Genomic DNA, 14343 nt, shown 5'->3' on the forward strand with positions numbered 1-14343 from the left:
GATGATGCTAGACTAGATGAGTAGTCATGGCAAGAGAGCCTTCAAATTTCAGCCTGCAGAAAAGACAATCCCTTGTCAGAGTCACATTCAGCAAGAGACATCTCCAAATTGACATGGATCACTTCTGGGCTTTGGGCTACTGCCACTGCTTGGCCAGCCATAAGAAAATGAGGAGTCCAAATCCATTCCCAGCCTGTTGCCCACATACACAGCTGGAAGGCAGATGCCTCGTGATAAAGGTGATGCTTATTACTGGCTCTTCAAGTTATTTACTTCTGCTCGCTGCTGACAGACTTGCATAGGAGATTAATGGATTAAGCTTTCACCAGCTGTTTCTCATCCAGCCACCTAATTCTGAGATGTTAGCACTGGAGATTAACTGTTTCCCTAGGAATTTCCAAAATGTTCCATATTTTTAAATATGTCCCAAGACAAGAGGAAATTCAGACTTGGGGTGTTTTTTTTCCCATAACATAAGAAACTTGTGAACTTCACTTGAAGAGGTTAAAGAGAAATTTTGTCTGTTTCTGTTCTGAAGCATTTATGAGCCTTGCTGAACCACCTGAGGCTTTAGAAGTAGGAGACGTGGAGGAAGGAATGGAAGTTTAGAGGAGGTGGTTGAGCCTTTGCAAACTGATGGAGTACTGCAACTCTGGAGCAGTCAGTTCAAACCCTGGAACACATGGGAGGCTGTTCAGGTGCTAGAGACTTTGGATTTGTAGCATCTGAAGCTCAGCATTTCCAGGCTCTGAGTGCTGCATTTCTACATTAGGTTGTCTGGGAAGGATCTCAGCAGACAAGCATGTGGGAGACACCTTTTCCTCAGACATTAGCCTGTTCAATTTCTTGGTAGTTCAGATAGAAAACTATTCTCATGAAGCATTTCACCTTCAGCAAACCAGTGTCTCTTGGCAGAAAATAGAAACTTTGCAGGCAGCCCTTCCTGGATTCAGCAAGAGAAGAGGGTGGTCTGCAGACAGCACCTGGATGTTAGCAGTATTCTGCTGTTGCCTTGGAGCTTGAAAACTCCTTGCCTTCTTCTCCAGTACCCTCCCACATGCTTTGAACAAGAAAATGCTGAGCTGTCATACAGAGACATTGCTTTTTGTAGTCAAGATTTTGATTTTGTGGAGAGAAATAGTTTAAAGCATTTTAGTGCTGCTCAAAATGGTGGTGGAGACCCCTTGGTTAGTTGCATTTGACAAGATTTTGGTGATAGGAATGGAGATATTTCCCTGTGTGACTTGCAGTCTTAAAATGGCAGCCTTGAGCTGCTGTACTGGGAAGCTGGGGCTTAACAGGCTTTCATCTGTGTCCAGTCTGTGTGGAATGCAAAGAAGTGGATGGTGGAAAGTCTGGAAAATAAACGAGATTTGATGAGATCTCCCAATATCTTTCAACCCTTTAAATTAAAAATATCACTGAAGTACTTTGGGTCTTGCTGGACTTTATGAGACATAGAAGTGGGAGGAGAACTGTGTTTCTTGGTGAATACTGCAGTTTCTTTTTCTGTTTCCCTGATGTTGGGTATCATTAAGATTGATGGGTTTGAAAACATATCTCATTCTCTGAGACACAGCTTGGCTGTTCTTAATGGCTCTATGCCTGTTGCCAAAAGAACCCCGGTTGTTTTCAGAGGCTCTGAAACTAGAGTGCTCTCATTTAAAAGGGCCACATATCTCATTTGCCTGTAAAAAAAGACTGTGTGAGAGCAGACTGATCTCTGAGGAAGGAATATAATTCCTGTTAGCCTGACGTAGCTGGTAGGGTACAGTTGCGTAGGAATGGGATACTGTGTTGTGACCTGCAAGTGTATGGGTGTTGCGGTTTTTTGACATTGGCTAAGTGCCAGGCACCCACGAAAAAATTATTCACTTATTTTCCTCTGCTATAGCTCAGCAGGGGAGGGGGAATTAAAACAAAAACTTCATGAGTTGAGATAAGGATTAGAGGAAATTAATTTTAAGGGCAAAACAGGCTCAAAACTTAAACAGTATAAAGAAAATTTATTATTAGCAGAATCAAAATAAAAAGGGTAATGAGGACAAAAATAAACCTTACGAACACCTTTCCTTCCTAGTCCCTCCCTCTTTCCCATCAACTGCGCAAGGAGACAAAACACGAAGTTTTGGTCAGTCTTTCACTTCTTAAAAATCTTTCTTCAGTACGCTTAAGGAAAAGAGTTTCTTTGCTGTGCCGTGGGATTGTTCCCATGGAAGATAGTTCTCTGTGAACTTTTCCAGCGTGGCTTTAACTTTCACAAACAGCAGCCTGCCCTACCTCCTGTAATGTGAGTCCCTCTCACGGGCCAAGCAGTCTTCCCACAACTGCCCAGCATGGGTCATTTTAGTTCATGGGGTTTAGTCTTTTAAGGATGAGCTGTTCTAGTTTGGAAGCAAGGGTTCTCTATCTCTGGAAGCAAGGGTCCTCTCCCTCTGTTCGAGTTCCTCACTAGATTACAGCTTTTTAGCATCCACGTGCTCCAGCGTGAGCACCGTTCCTCATGGGCTGCAGGTGGATCTCTGCACCCCCCCATGCACCTCATGAATTACAGGGAAGCAGTTTGTTGTATTACAGTCCTCACCATGGCTTGCTTGGAGCACTTCTTCCAGTGCTTGGAGCACTTTTTCCCTCTCCTTCTTTTCACTGACCTCGATGCTGCCATGTTGGTTTTCCTCACATGTCCTCACTTTTCCTTTTCCTCTGACTTGAGAGAAAGTTGTTGTCCGTAGCTATTATTGTTCTCAAGTTCTATCTATTGAAAAGTTCTTACAGAGCTTCACTGCACTGAGAAGGTTGATTTTGTCTGGGCTCCATATCAGGGAATTGTTTGCCATGTTTTCCTCGCTGGCCACATGGTCTCTGCTGGCACTGCATGGGTGGCCCCAGCCACATGGTCCCGGCCTCGGGAGGGCCCTGGCCACGCAGTCCCGGCCTTGGGAGGGCCCCGGCCACGCGGTCCCGGTCTTGGGAAGGCCCCGGCTGCACAGTCCCAGCCTCAGGAGGCCCCCGGCCACACAGTCCCGGCTTCGGGAAAGCCCCAGCTGCGCGGCGCCCAGTGGCCCCTGATGGGATGGGCCCCTGCAGCCCCCGCCAGGATGGGTCCCAGCAGTCACCTCATCACCCCTCAGGAGAAGAAAAGAGAACTTCCCACCGTTGTTCCTTTCTTAAATATGTCATCACAGAGGCGTTACCAACTTCTCTAACTGGGCTAGTAACCTGCCCATTGTGCCCATCATTTTAGTGATTGGCTCTGTGCCGGACACAGTAGAAATTTCAAGCGGCTTTTTCCTGCCCACTAAAACTAGGCTGTGTTAAACCAACACAATGGGGTGACCTTCAGTACTTTCAACTGTGTGTCTTTCTCTTGAAGTGCTTGAACTGTGTGTCCTTCTCGTTCCAGGTCTGGTGTGTCCTCTGGAGGTGTCAGTCAGTTCAGGGAGTATCCAGGTTGCCCGAGGCCAGACAGCAGTGTTGCCCTGCACCTTCACCACTAACGCTGCTCTCACTAACCTTAATGTCATCTGGATGGTCATTCCTCTTTCAAACGCCAACCAGCCTCAACAGGTAGGTCTTTTCTTACTGGAGCATGTATTTCCTTGGGGCTTTCCTGTTCTCCACCCTTTTCTGGATGTAGGCCCTCTACAATGCTGAGTCTATGGTTGTCCCAGAATTTCATTGTCCCTTCACTGCTGAACATGTCCTCTGGATCTTATATGAATCTGTTTTATTCAATGTTTTGTTAGCAGATGCACATTATGTCCTTGGCTGGATGTGAAGCAGGGGCAAGTGTATGTGATGCTGTAGTACTGCCCTGGGCCTCCAGTGGTTTGTGTGTTCAAAAGAGCACAGGAGATACAATCCAGGTTTTGGTGCAGTGGATATGGAATTTGATGGGCCTGGGAGCAGCTGCAGCCTTAAGCCTGTGAAATCTATGTAAAATATCCTCTAACACATAACCTCTCATAGAATCATTGCCCCTTTTACTTCCCTTATTTTTTCACTCTGTTGCTTTTGCAAGTCCCATTCTTACAAATATTAGCAAATGAGAGTATATAATTGTGGGCACAAGAATCATAACCTGAGATATACTGGCCTGTTTTTTGCCCATGTACTCTGACAACAGAAGAATGCCATTTCTCTGAAATACATCTGTCTTGGGCCATGCTGCCCTCACCACATTTTGTATTCAGTGTGAGAACCTGCACTGAAGAATACTTGCTCCTTAGGGACCCGGTCTGAGTACAGTCTGACTGGCGGAGGCTGTGCAGGTTCGAAGGTTGCATTGCCTGTCCAATTCAGCTCATCCCAAATATCTTCAGCAAGCAGTGTCAAATCATGGCAGGATCTTGCTGATGGAGACTCAAAATGATACCGTCCACTGGGCAGATGCTTTTCATCAAAGTACTCACTGACCTGCAGAGAGCCTCTGCTTCTGTACACTGATCCTGTCCAGACGGGTAATGACTATCATATGAAGTAGGCTGGTGTTGCCAATCCAGCTGTGCCAGAAGATTTGGGTATCTTTCTGGTCTGCTACCTCTGTGAACATTTTCATTGACATAAAATGGGCTACAGAGTGTGTTCCTCTTTTGGAAAAAACACCTGTGCTAGGATGTATATCGAGGTTTGGTTATTCAGAGATCCTTTAGTAACTGGTCCTTTCGGCTTTGTAAGCCCATGTTTTGCTTGCTGTTCTTCCTCCTTGCTCAGCTTCTGCAGAGTGTTGTTTGAGCCTTCCTTTCTTTTCCAGGTTATTCTCTACCAAGGGGGTCAGATCTTTGGTGGTGCACCCCAGTTCTATGGGCGAGTGGGGTTTGCTGTGACAATGCCAACCACCAGTGCCTCCATCTTCATCAACAACACTCAGCTGTCGGATACTGGCACATACCAGTGTTTGGTCAACAATCTTCCCGACCGAGGCATCAGGAATATTGGAGTCATTGGACTTACTGTCTTGGGTGTGTTTATTGGTATTATGGGGGAGAGGGGGGAACAGGGACAAGAGGATCTCTGTGCATGATAGTGCATCATTAGCAATATAGTACTGTGTTTGCATTTGAGCCCACAGACATCCTGTGGTGAGGAATGGGCTGCCTTGTGAGTACTGTGGGAGTTTGTAGGGCACATAGACTTCATATGCAGGCAGCATATAATGAAGCTGTAAAATATGGTGGAGAGAAAGTTTTTGTGCTGGTATTGTGATGTGGAGCTGCAAAGAAGCAGGAATAAAGTACGAAGACATCCTGGAGGGCTGAAGGGAGCGTAAGGGGTTTGGTGCATAGCAACAGAGGAGAGAATGACTTTCTATCTTTGCTTCTTTTCCATGAAAGCAATTAGTTCTGGATGCTTCCATTGATGCTAAATACTCCAGAGTGCATGCCATTATAGGGATATGAAAGCAAAACCCAATCACAGTAAATTTTGTCTGCAGCTCTGTTAACTTTCACCATCCTTGATGTCTCAAACACAGAAATATTCACCTTTTTCTCAAGGGAGGGATCTAAGGAGAACTGGGTCCTGTGCAAATCAGGAGTAGTCTGTAACCTTGATGGGCTGGTGGGTCAGGAATCTTTGTGTGAATTGTCACCCCCCAAACCACAATGAGTTCTTGTCTGCTGCCTCAGTCTTGTCCCCTTGACAGCTCATGCCACTCTCCTTGCTTTTCCCAGCAGCCCGTGTCTAGAGTGAGCCTACACTCCACTGTTTGGTCACATTTCCTGATTTGCTATCACCTTCCCCTCTTCTCTCGCAGTTCCTCCTTCTGTCCCGCTTTGCAGAATCCAGGGGTCCCTGGACGTGGGCAGCGATATCACACTGACCTGCAGCTCAGAAGAAGGCATACCCCGGCCAACATACCTCTGGGAGAAACTGGACAATGTCCCCAGGTTGCCCCCAACTGCCACACAAGGTGCTCATTTTGTTGATTATCCTCTTACTTCCCAGGTGGCAGCCTGAGCTTTCCCTTGTCTGAGATGCCAGAGGTGGCATGGCTCATTGAGTGTCTGCCATCATTTGCATGGTCCCTTTACTGGAACGAAGATTCCTAAAGCCCATGGTGGACTGGATACCCTCCAGAGGCCACTTAAATTTTCATAGGTTTTTTTGGTACAGAAACATGTTCCCTATTGAAAAACAAGGATTGGGTTGAATGGAAGAGAGAGAAAGTGGTTGCTAGATGCTGGCATGTGGCTGGAAATTTCATCTGCCAACTCACCTGCATTTTACACCAAATGAAAGGCTTATAGAATGGAAACAGGGAAAAGAGAGGCAGAATCACATTAGGAAAATACTGCCAGCTTCTCACACTGATGCCACTGTTCTCCAATAAATTACTGCCAGAGCTGCTTTTCAGATGTGTGTAGAAGCACAGCTCTGATCAAACTGGTGCTTCCCAGCCTCAAGCCCCACCCATAAGTTTTCTTAGCCTAGGTGTCCTGAGCAAATACTCATAGCTGTACTTTTGCCCTTTATGTTGCTGTATTTTAAGAATATGCCAGCTTTCAGTTTCATATAATTCAGGAATGAGGAATACTGGCAGAGCAGAAAATGGAGAGCCAAGGGATACGAGAGTAGGGGTTCTGCAGTTAATTTAACAAGTAGATCTGGTATAGGTAATTTCACATCTCTTTCTTCCCTGCTCTCACACAATACTGAGAGTCCTAAGCTTTCATCTCCAGAAATTCCTTTATAAGAAGAAAAAGAAACATCTAGTGTAAGCTCCTTAAGACCTAATCTTGTCTCTGTGTGTGTATGTGCATGCACAATGCTTCCATCTCAAGGTTATTTCCTAATTTATTTCTCTCTTAATAGTCTCACACCAAAGTTCTCTATTTGCTGGCTTTGCCTTTTCATGGTTTTCCTCAAGCGGGGGAGGGATTTAAATCCGTCTTTTCTCTCTGACTAGACCAAGTCCAGGGCACTGTCACTCTCCGAAATATCAGCACTGTGTCCTCAGGTCTTTACCAATGTGTGGCTTCAAATGCCATTGGAACCAGCACTTGCCTTCTGGACCTGCAAGTCATTGCACGTAAGTATTTTGCCAGGGGAGGCTTGACCACCTGCTTCTGTCTTGTGACAGCAAATGTGGTTACACACCTTACTGTGAGCCATCACGTGCCTCTCTATCAGAAGATAATAGTGCCCTGGAATGGGAACATTGCCTTTCTCCCTGCCCAAGCTTCATGTGCTTATAGATGGCCACAGCCCATCCCTGATTTCTTCTCCATGCTCTGTTCAATCATCTCCACAGCTCACCCACGGAGTATCGGCCTGATTGCAGGAGCGGTGGCCACAGGTGCCGTTGTACTTGTTGTTTGTATTGTGTTGGTGGCTGTAGCACTGTTCTACTGGAAAAATAAACACAAAGAAGAAGAGGAGGAGGAAATTCCCAATGAGATAAGGTAAGGGTCAGCGAAAGCTGATAGTGGGGGACCTCCGAGCAAAAGCTGTGGCTGACAGGAGTGGAATTGGAAACCTTATTTTTGTTAATCCTGGGTGTGTTCCCTGGGATCAGGGGAAGATGTCCATATATGTCCAGAAAATTGAGAAAATGAAGAATGGTAACAACAGATTTTGTTTTCAGTATTGCCTTTAAAGAGAGATTTTTCATTTGGCTTCATAGAATCACAGAACAGCTTGGGTTGGAAGGGCCTTAAAAGATCATCTAATTCCAACCCCTCTGCCAGCAAGAGGGATGGGACTTCGTGTTGTTATCTCTGTAGAAGAGTGATGTGGTGGGAATTCTGACCCATAATGCCAGACAGTGATAGCTGAAAAGCTCTGGAGATACAGCTGTGATATTCTCTGTTGTTACAGTCACAGGGTTTCCCTCTGGCAGCTTTCTGCAGGTCCCTTGAGGATCAGCTGCACTGATTGTACAGTCATACTGACTGCCTGTGAAGTACCAGTGGCTGTGACTGTGACTTTCTGGGTAGACACATGAGCATGGGTCATTTGCCTCAGTGGTAGGCACATGGAGCACACAGGTGGGTGCTGCAAAGATGGATGAGCAAACAGGCCAGGGAGCAATGCTGATTCACCTTCTCCTTGAATCTCCTTGTCCTTCTCCTTGAATCAATGGTGTTGACCCCAGCATGGTGGTAGGGGGTGAGGGTGTTGGACAAGTGGGCCAGCATCCTCCATATGCCCTCACACCTTCTCCTTCCCAGGGAGGATGACCTGCCACCCAAATGCTCCTCTGCCGCAAAGACGTTCCACGCTGATGCATCCTCATCAGAGAACGACACCCTCACCTCCTCCAACACCTACAACAGCCGCTACTGGAACGACCCCAAAGCCAACCACGCCACAGACTCCTTCACCCGCTTCAGCAACAGCAACGATGCTCACCAGCCCCCCTTCTCCCGCTCAGGGAGCACGAGTGCCCGCCCCGTCTATGCCAACGGCGGCCACCCATCCCCGGCTCCCCCTAAGACACTGGTGGTGACGGCCAGCACGGCGCCGTCGCCTCAGGAGGTGATCCGGAGCAATGGTTCCGTCAGCAGGAAGCCACGGCTGCCGCACACCCGTTCCTATGCAGTCAGCCAGGCCACGCTGGAGCGGATCGGGGCTGTCCCCGTCATGGTGCCCGCCCAGAGCCGGGCTGGCTCCCTGGTGTAGGACCGTGTCGGCGGCTGAGAGCTGAGCAAGGGGCCTCTTATCCCTGGTGGGGTGAAGAGACCCACCCTACTCCTTCCTGAAAGGCAGCGAGGTGGCGGGGTGTCACACACTTACGTCTCCTCTTGCCCTTCCCTCTCGAGGCTGCTGCCAGCTAGTGGGACAGCCCTGTCTGAGCCGCTTTTCCCCCAGCTGCTGGAGCTCCTCGCGCCGATGGACGCCACAGATGTGCCAAGGCCAGACCAGCAGGGAGGTTGGGACATGCTCCCGGGCTGCTGGGCCCCAGCTGGGACACGCACTCGAGCCTGACCCTGGGGGGAAATTTTGCTTTTATTTCCTGTTGGTTTTGTTGGGGACTGATTCCATCCATTTGGGTCTTTCAGGGAGGTTCGGGAGATATATATATATATTATTTTTTTTCCATTGTTGTTGCTGTTTTGTTTCCAAGAGGACGACGGCCTGTGTTGGGGCAGGGAAGGCTGAGCAGCCCCAGCTTCCCATGGCCTTGGTTCCACTGCTGGATTAGGGAGTACTGTGCACTGGGGCCAGGTGTGAGGAGGCATGGGACAGGCTGGAGGGGCAAGATGAAGGCAGGCACAGCCACCAGCCCAGCCAAGGGGATGGCTGGGTGAGGGTGCAGACTTGGGAGCATTTGTGTTTATTTTTTGCAGTTCTTACTCCCACCTCAGCACACAGAGACACACACAGGCACTCACACACAGACACATGCACGTCCTCAGACTGGGTGTTTCTCCTGCACTAGGTTGGAGTGCTACCAGAGCCCTATTTATAGCTGTGGAGGATGCAGCCGTCTGAGCATCTTTCCCTCAGACACTTGGTGCAGGGTGAGGCTGCATCGCTGCTCCTGCTGCTGCTACTTCTGCTGCTGCTCTAGGGCTTACAACTCTTTTTTTTCTTTTCTTGGGGTGTTGCCGGGGTTATTCAGGAGGCAGAGAGGAGCTGGACGGTGTAGGAGAGCACCAGACAGGTTCATGAGGCATCTGTTGCCCCTGGGCTGCTCTGGTTTAGGGCAAGTGACTTCAAACCCCACAATTTTGATGTTTGCATGGTGGGTTTTATTCACCAGGATTTGCAGGGCTTGGCAGCATGGCAGGGAACACATTGTGCTTGAAGCCTTCACAGAGAGGCATCAGAGTTTTCATTCCCACTCTCCCACATGCACAGACATGTTGGCAGGATTTGTTTCCTGCTTTAGGAAGCCAACACACTCTCTCTCTGCCTCCCCCACTTCCCTCAGTGTCCCAGGACTGGGTACTGGTGGCATCTGCCAGTGGCCCTGCCATCTCCTTGCAGCCTGGCAGGTGGTTGTGGCTGGCACCTCTACTTTTTTTCTATTGCAACTAAGTAGCCTTAATCAAAACCAAGAGTTGAAACCTCTGAAGGAACCTGATGCCATTTGGAGGGCTGGACAGAGGGCTGGACAGAGGGCTGGGATTTCCCCTCCTAGAGAGCACTGGTTCAAAGAGGCCACACCTGGATAGGTGTCTTGGCCCTCCTGCATAACACTAACCCTTGCACGGGCAAAGGCAGTGATCACCTCAAAAAGCACCAGAGCCCTCCCAGGTCTGCTCTTAGAAAAGCAGTGTGGGGAGTCACAGGTGACTTCCCATAGTTCTCACATTGGAAAAACGGTCTGTTTAAGCCAACAGACTTGGCCTCATCCCCACTTTCCTTGTTCTGGCACGGCTTTACTTTCCCTAGCAGTGCACAAACCTTGGGCAGGGCCTTCTACCTGAGCAGTACAAATGCAAACACAGACTCTGAGGAAGAGGAGGGAGAGGTGAGGGCTGGGTTCCCACATAGACACACTGGCTTTTTGGGAGACTGGGAGCTCCCAAGCAGCACTAGGTTTGAAGCTTGGCTGAGATTTTGTGCCTTCTTTTCTTAAAATAAAAACAAAACAAACCAAAAAAAAAAAAAAAAAAAAAAGAAAAAGGAAAGAAAAAGGAGATAAAAAATCCAACTTCCCTTCCTTCCCCTTCTACACAACTGCATCCAGAATACGTGCAAACCCCCCTGGTGGTGCAGGCAGGAGGTTGCTCTGTGTGTGCTCACATTTCACTGGAGCAGTCCTCTTTCCTGCCTGTCTGCTCACTTTGCTGCCGAGTGGTAGGATTGATGGGGGAAGAAGAGTGGCTTTAGAAACCCTGATGTGGGAAGAAAAAAAAAAAAACCAATCAAAGAAAAGCCCAGACACATTCTCTCTGCTTTTGTAACAACCCGTGTGACATTTACAGGAACACTGCCCTCAGCAGGTGCCCTCCTCTACTGGGAAAGCTCTTCTGGTTCCTACCCTCCATAAGACTGTTTGCTCCTCTTTCTTTGTTCTTTCTAATTGTAAAAAATTCAATAAAATTTTATTCATATAAAAAAAGGACTTCTGCCTGCCTGCTGCTGCTTTTTTCTTCCTCCTACCTAATTCTGTAACTACAATGACTTTGGCCATTAATACTTATCCTTTATGTGACTGGCAGTGAGCAGCGACCACGCAACCAAGAGCTGAATGTTATTAGGTGAGCCTGTTTGGTAGTGAGCTCTGGTACTAGAGCCTTGTTTTTCTCATTCATAATAGTCTGACATATTGCCCATGAATGTACAATTTCCCAGGCTTGCAAGGTCACTACTTCTCTAGATAAAGGTGAGTTTTATTTTCTGTCTTTTGGCAGGGGAGACCCTATGCTGCTTTGAGTGATGTGGGAAAATGTTTTTTATAATTGCCTAATTTTGCTCATCTCATGCATTTGTTTTCCAATCAAAAACATGGCATGTTTATCCCAGATTCAAAGTCTAAGGCAGTCACCGACTTTTTTGGGCATTTGAATAAGTTTGATGGGGGAAACTGTCAGGAATTGAACAGAAGTGCTGATCCCCATCGACAGAGCATGTGAGGTTTCAGTGTCTGAGCACTCACACTCTCAGGGCATAAGGGGACTGGAAAGCATACACTTCTTAGTCTGTATCAACAGCTGCTACCAGAAGGTTATTATTAGTTAGGGCAACCTGATGTTTTGCCGAGGATTTTGCATTTTTCTCTCCATGTTTCATTTTCCCTGCTTCTTCTCTAAAATCCCCCACATATTCTGAGAGTGATTATTAAACCCAGAAACCTACAGATCCAACAGCAGTGGTAATTCAGCCCTGCTGCACATGCATCACAATCTCATTCCTGGGTATTTTTCAAAACCTACTTCCAAATACTCTTGTAAATGTGTTTTCAGCTATAGACCTTACTGTAAATAAGACAGCTGCATTGCCATTTTCAGGAAGTTGTCATAGGAGTCTTAATGTTTCCATTTATCATCTTTTGATTGTGCAATCTTGATGTGACATTAATAGCATCTTTACATTTTATTCCCATGATAGCCCTGTCAGTATTCTGCTATACTATCCATCCCTTGCCACTGTTTTTCTCCTTACATCATCCTTCTGCACGTCTTGTTGATCCACAGCAGAATTTCCTAGCATGCAGGATAGTTTACTAGGTTTGTGCAGCACCTGAAATGCTGGAGTTTTAACCTGTAAATTGTACCTGGTAAGGCATTGCTGCAACACAAATATCTAAAAAAATAATACAAGTTAGATAACTTGGTAGTGCTCCAGATTTTTAATTTATCACTAAAAATCAAACAGAAGTTCATGCCATTGCAGCAGCAAGGGAAAGTCACGATTGAAGTGACTGAGTTTGCTGATGGCATTCAGCCCCAGATGTGCCATAGGGATTGTCCACCACATGCCATGGATGTTACTTTAAATGTTGGTACCTATGGCTGTGTCACCTTCCACCAAAGAATATTGGAGGGGAACTTGTTCTAAAACAAGGATTAACTGTACATTTGAGTGCTGAGTCAGAAATAACCACGAGAGGATGCTTCACACATTAGAAGTGGCCATCTTTTTAGAGGTTGGTGTAGATGAGAGCTCAGTTAAAAATATTTTGAAAAACTGGTCTGTAGACTGCCAGAAGTTTTTTTTGACTTATGCAGCTTTTGGACTCATATCTGCTGATTCATCTGAACTAAAAAAAAAAAATTAAAATTACTCAGATGCATTCACTTCAACACACGCCGGAACAGAGATGAGCTTCCAGCGGAAACCAGTCTAACAGATGGTATCCTGCCTGCTTTCTCCATGAGGATGGGGGATGCTCAGGAGATCAGTCTTCCTTACATCATGGTTTAGGCCCTTGTACTAGTTTGAAAGCAAACCAGTGAAGACTCGAAGTCAGAACTACAATTTGATAGGAAAATTAAAAATAAATGCAGTAGTACAGAAACACTGACAGAGTCAGGATACAACCTGACACCCTGTCGGGCAGGGTGGTGGTAGCAGTCTGATTAGATGGTGGCTGCAGTCCTCCTGAAGTGAGAGATGTGGTCCTGTTGAAGTAGTGATCCTGTAGAAGGGTCTGGTCTTCCTCTGAAGGTCCAGTGGTGGCTGTGTAGCTCCTGTCCTCCTTACCAGTTGGTAAGGGCTGACTGTGGTGTTCCAAACCTCAGATTATATCCAGGTAGGAATGCTTGGTTCCTCCCCCTGGGCGGAGCATCTCACGATGGGATGATGCAATTCTGTGAGTCACGCAGTGATGCTGGATGGCCCATTAACAGAAGATATCCCTCCGGAGAGGGTTATCAGGGATGTGTCATGGAAGAGATAAGGAGCACTGCCCCACCTGGTTTTAACAGAGGGTGATAGAATACATACTTCTGGTTGTATCTTACATCGTAACCTAAGACAGGCCTCATGAAGAGGACATAAAATCAGGGTTGCCTCAGATGACACCCAGGAGGTAACTGGGTGATGGATGGTACTGGGCAGAGGAAATCAAACAATTATTTTTTATATTGGAGGAATGTTCATGAGAATCATGGTTTCATCGAGTAAGCTTTTGCAGGTTACTGGGTTTTTCTTGAAGGCAACATTTTGCATCCCAGCCTCATTTCCTTCAGGCATGCAAGTGCCTTTCTCTGTCTGCACTCTAACCCAGATCTTCCCAGCCATGGCACCATGGTTTGTGAGCAGGTGGATGAGTCTGTGCATGTGTCTGCCAGCACCAGATGAACCCAAAATGGTTCAGCAGATCCTTTTATGATGGTCTTGAACATTTCTAGCACAGGAAAAACTGAGGAAATACATGCCTTTCAGAAGTTCACTTCTGAGCAAATCCAACAGGTGCTCACGTTAACTCCTGGCCTCTGTTTAACAGAGGCCTGGAGCAGAGCTATTTCAGGTATCTTGATGACTTGAGTCACCCTTCCTTCTGTGCTTTTTCCAAGTGCTGCTGGCCATCCTGCCTGCAGCTTGTTTTCCTGATGCCAGCAAAGCAGTGTTCCCCCACTGTGCCCTTGTTACATGTCTGCACTTGCCATGAGAAAGGCAAAATGTGCTGGTGAGGATCAGGAATATGGGTGTTGAGAAAGGGAGCGCAATGTCACTGAGCTCTCTGAGGTATGCATCTTCTTGGCTGGGGAGTAGGTGGACATCAGGGACAAAGCAAGCCTTAAAGCAGGAGAGTGAAAGGTTGTGGCTCTTTTTGTCACACTGCTTTCTTCCACGTCTGCCTCTGTGGATTGTATGTGCCTGGAGGATGTTACTGAGAATTACCTGGTCTGTGACCTCCTAAGCAAGGGAGGGCACATGCAAGGCAATTCCTGAGCCTTGGCACTAGCTCAGAGCTCTTGCTGGCTGGTGGACAGCACAGAAAAA

The 14343-nt window shown here is 47.1% G+C and overlaps 1 protein-coding gene across 3 annotated transcripts in view; it reads left to right on the forward strand.

Annotated features, from left to right (window-relative positions):
* The window catches only part of IGSF11 (immunoglobulin superfamily member 11), a 105696-nt gene extending 94679 nt beyond the window's left edge, over positions 1-11017 (forward strand). For all 3 annotated transcript variants that reach the window (XM_032098506.1, XM_032098508.1, XM_032098507.1), the window contains exons 2-7: positions 3404-3567; positions 4754-4961; positions 5756-5911; positions 6908-7030; positions 7253-7403; positions 8172-11017. In XM_032098506.1, the coding sequence (XP_031954397.1) occupies positions 3404-3567; positions 4754-4961; positions 5756-5911; positions 6908-7030; positions 7253-7403; positions 8172-8622 (1253 nt within the window). In that variant the 3' untranslated portion in view covers positions 8623-11017. The remainder of the gene's footprint in view (positions 1-3403; positions 3568-4753; positions 4962-5755; positions 5912-6907; positions 7031-7252; positions 7404-8171) is intronic.
* Positions 11018-14343: the final 3326 nt, after the last annotated feature.

This window comes from Corvus moneduloides, chromosome 2 (genome assembly GCF_009650955.1).
Source record: "Corvus moneduloides isolate bCorMon1 chromosome 2, bCorMon1.pri, whole genome shotgun sequence".
NCBI lineage: Eukaryota > Metazoa > Chordata > Aves > Passeriformes > Corvidae > Corvus > Corvus moneduloides.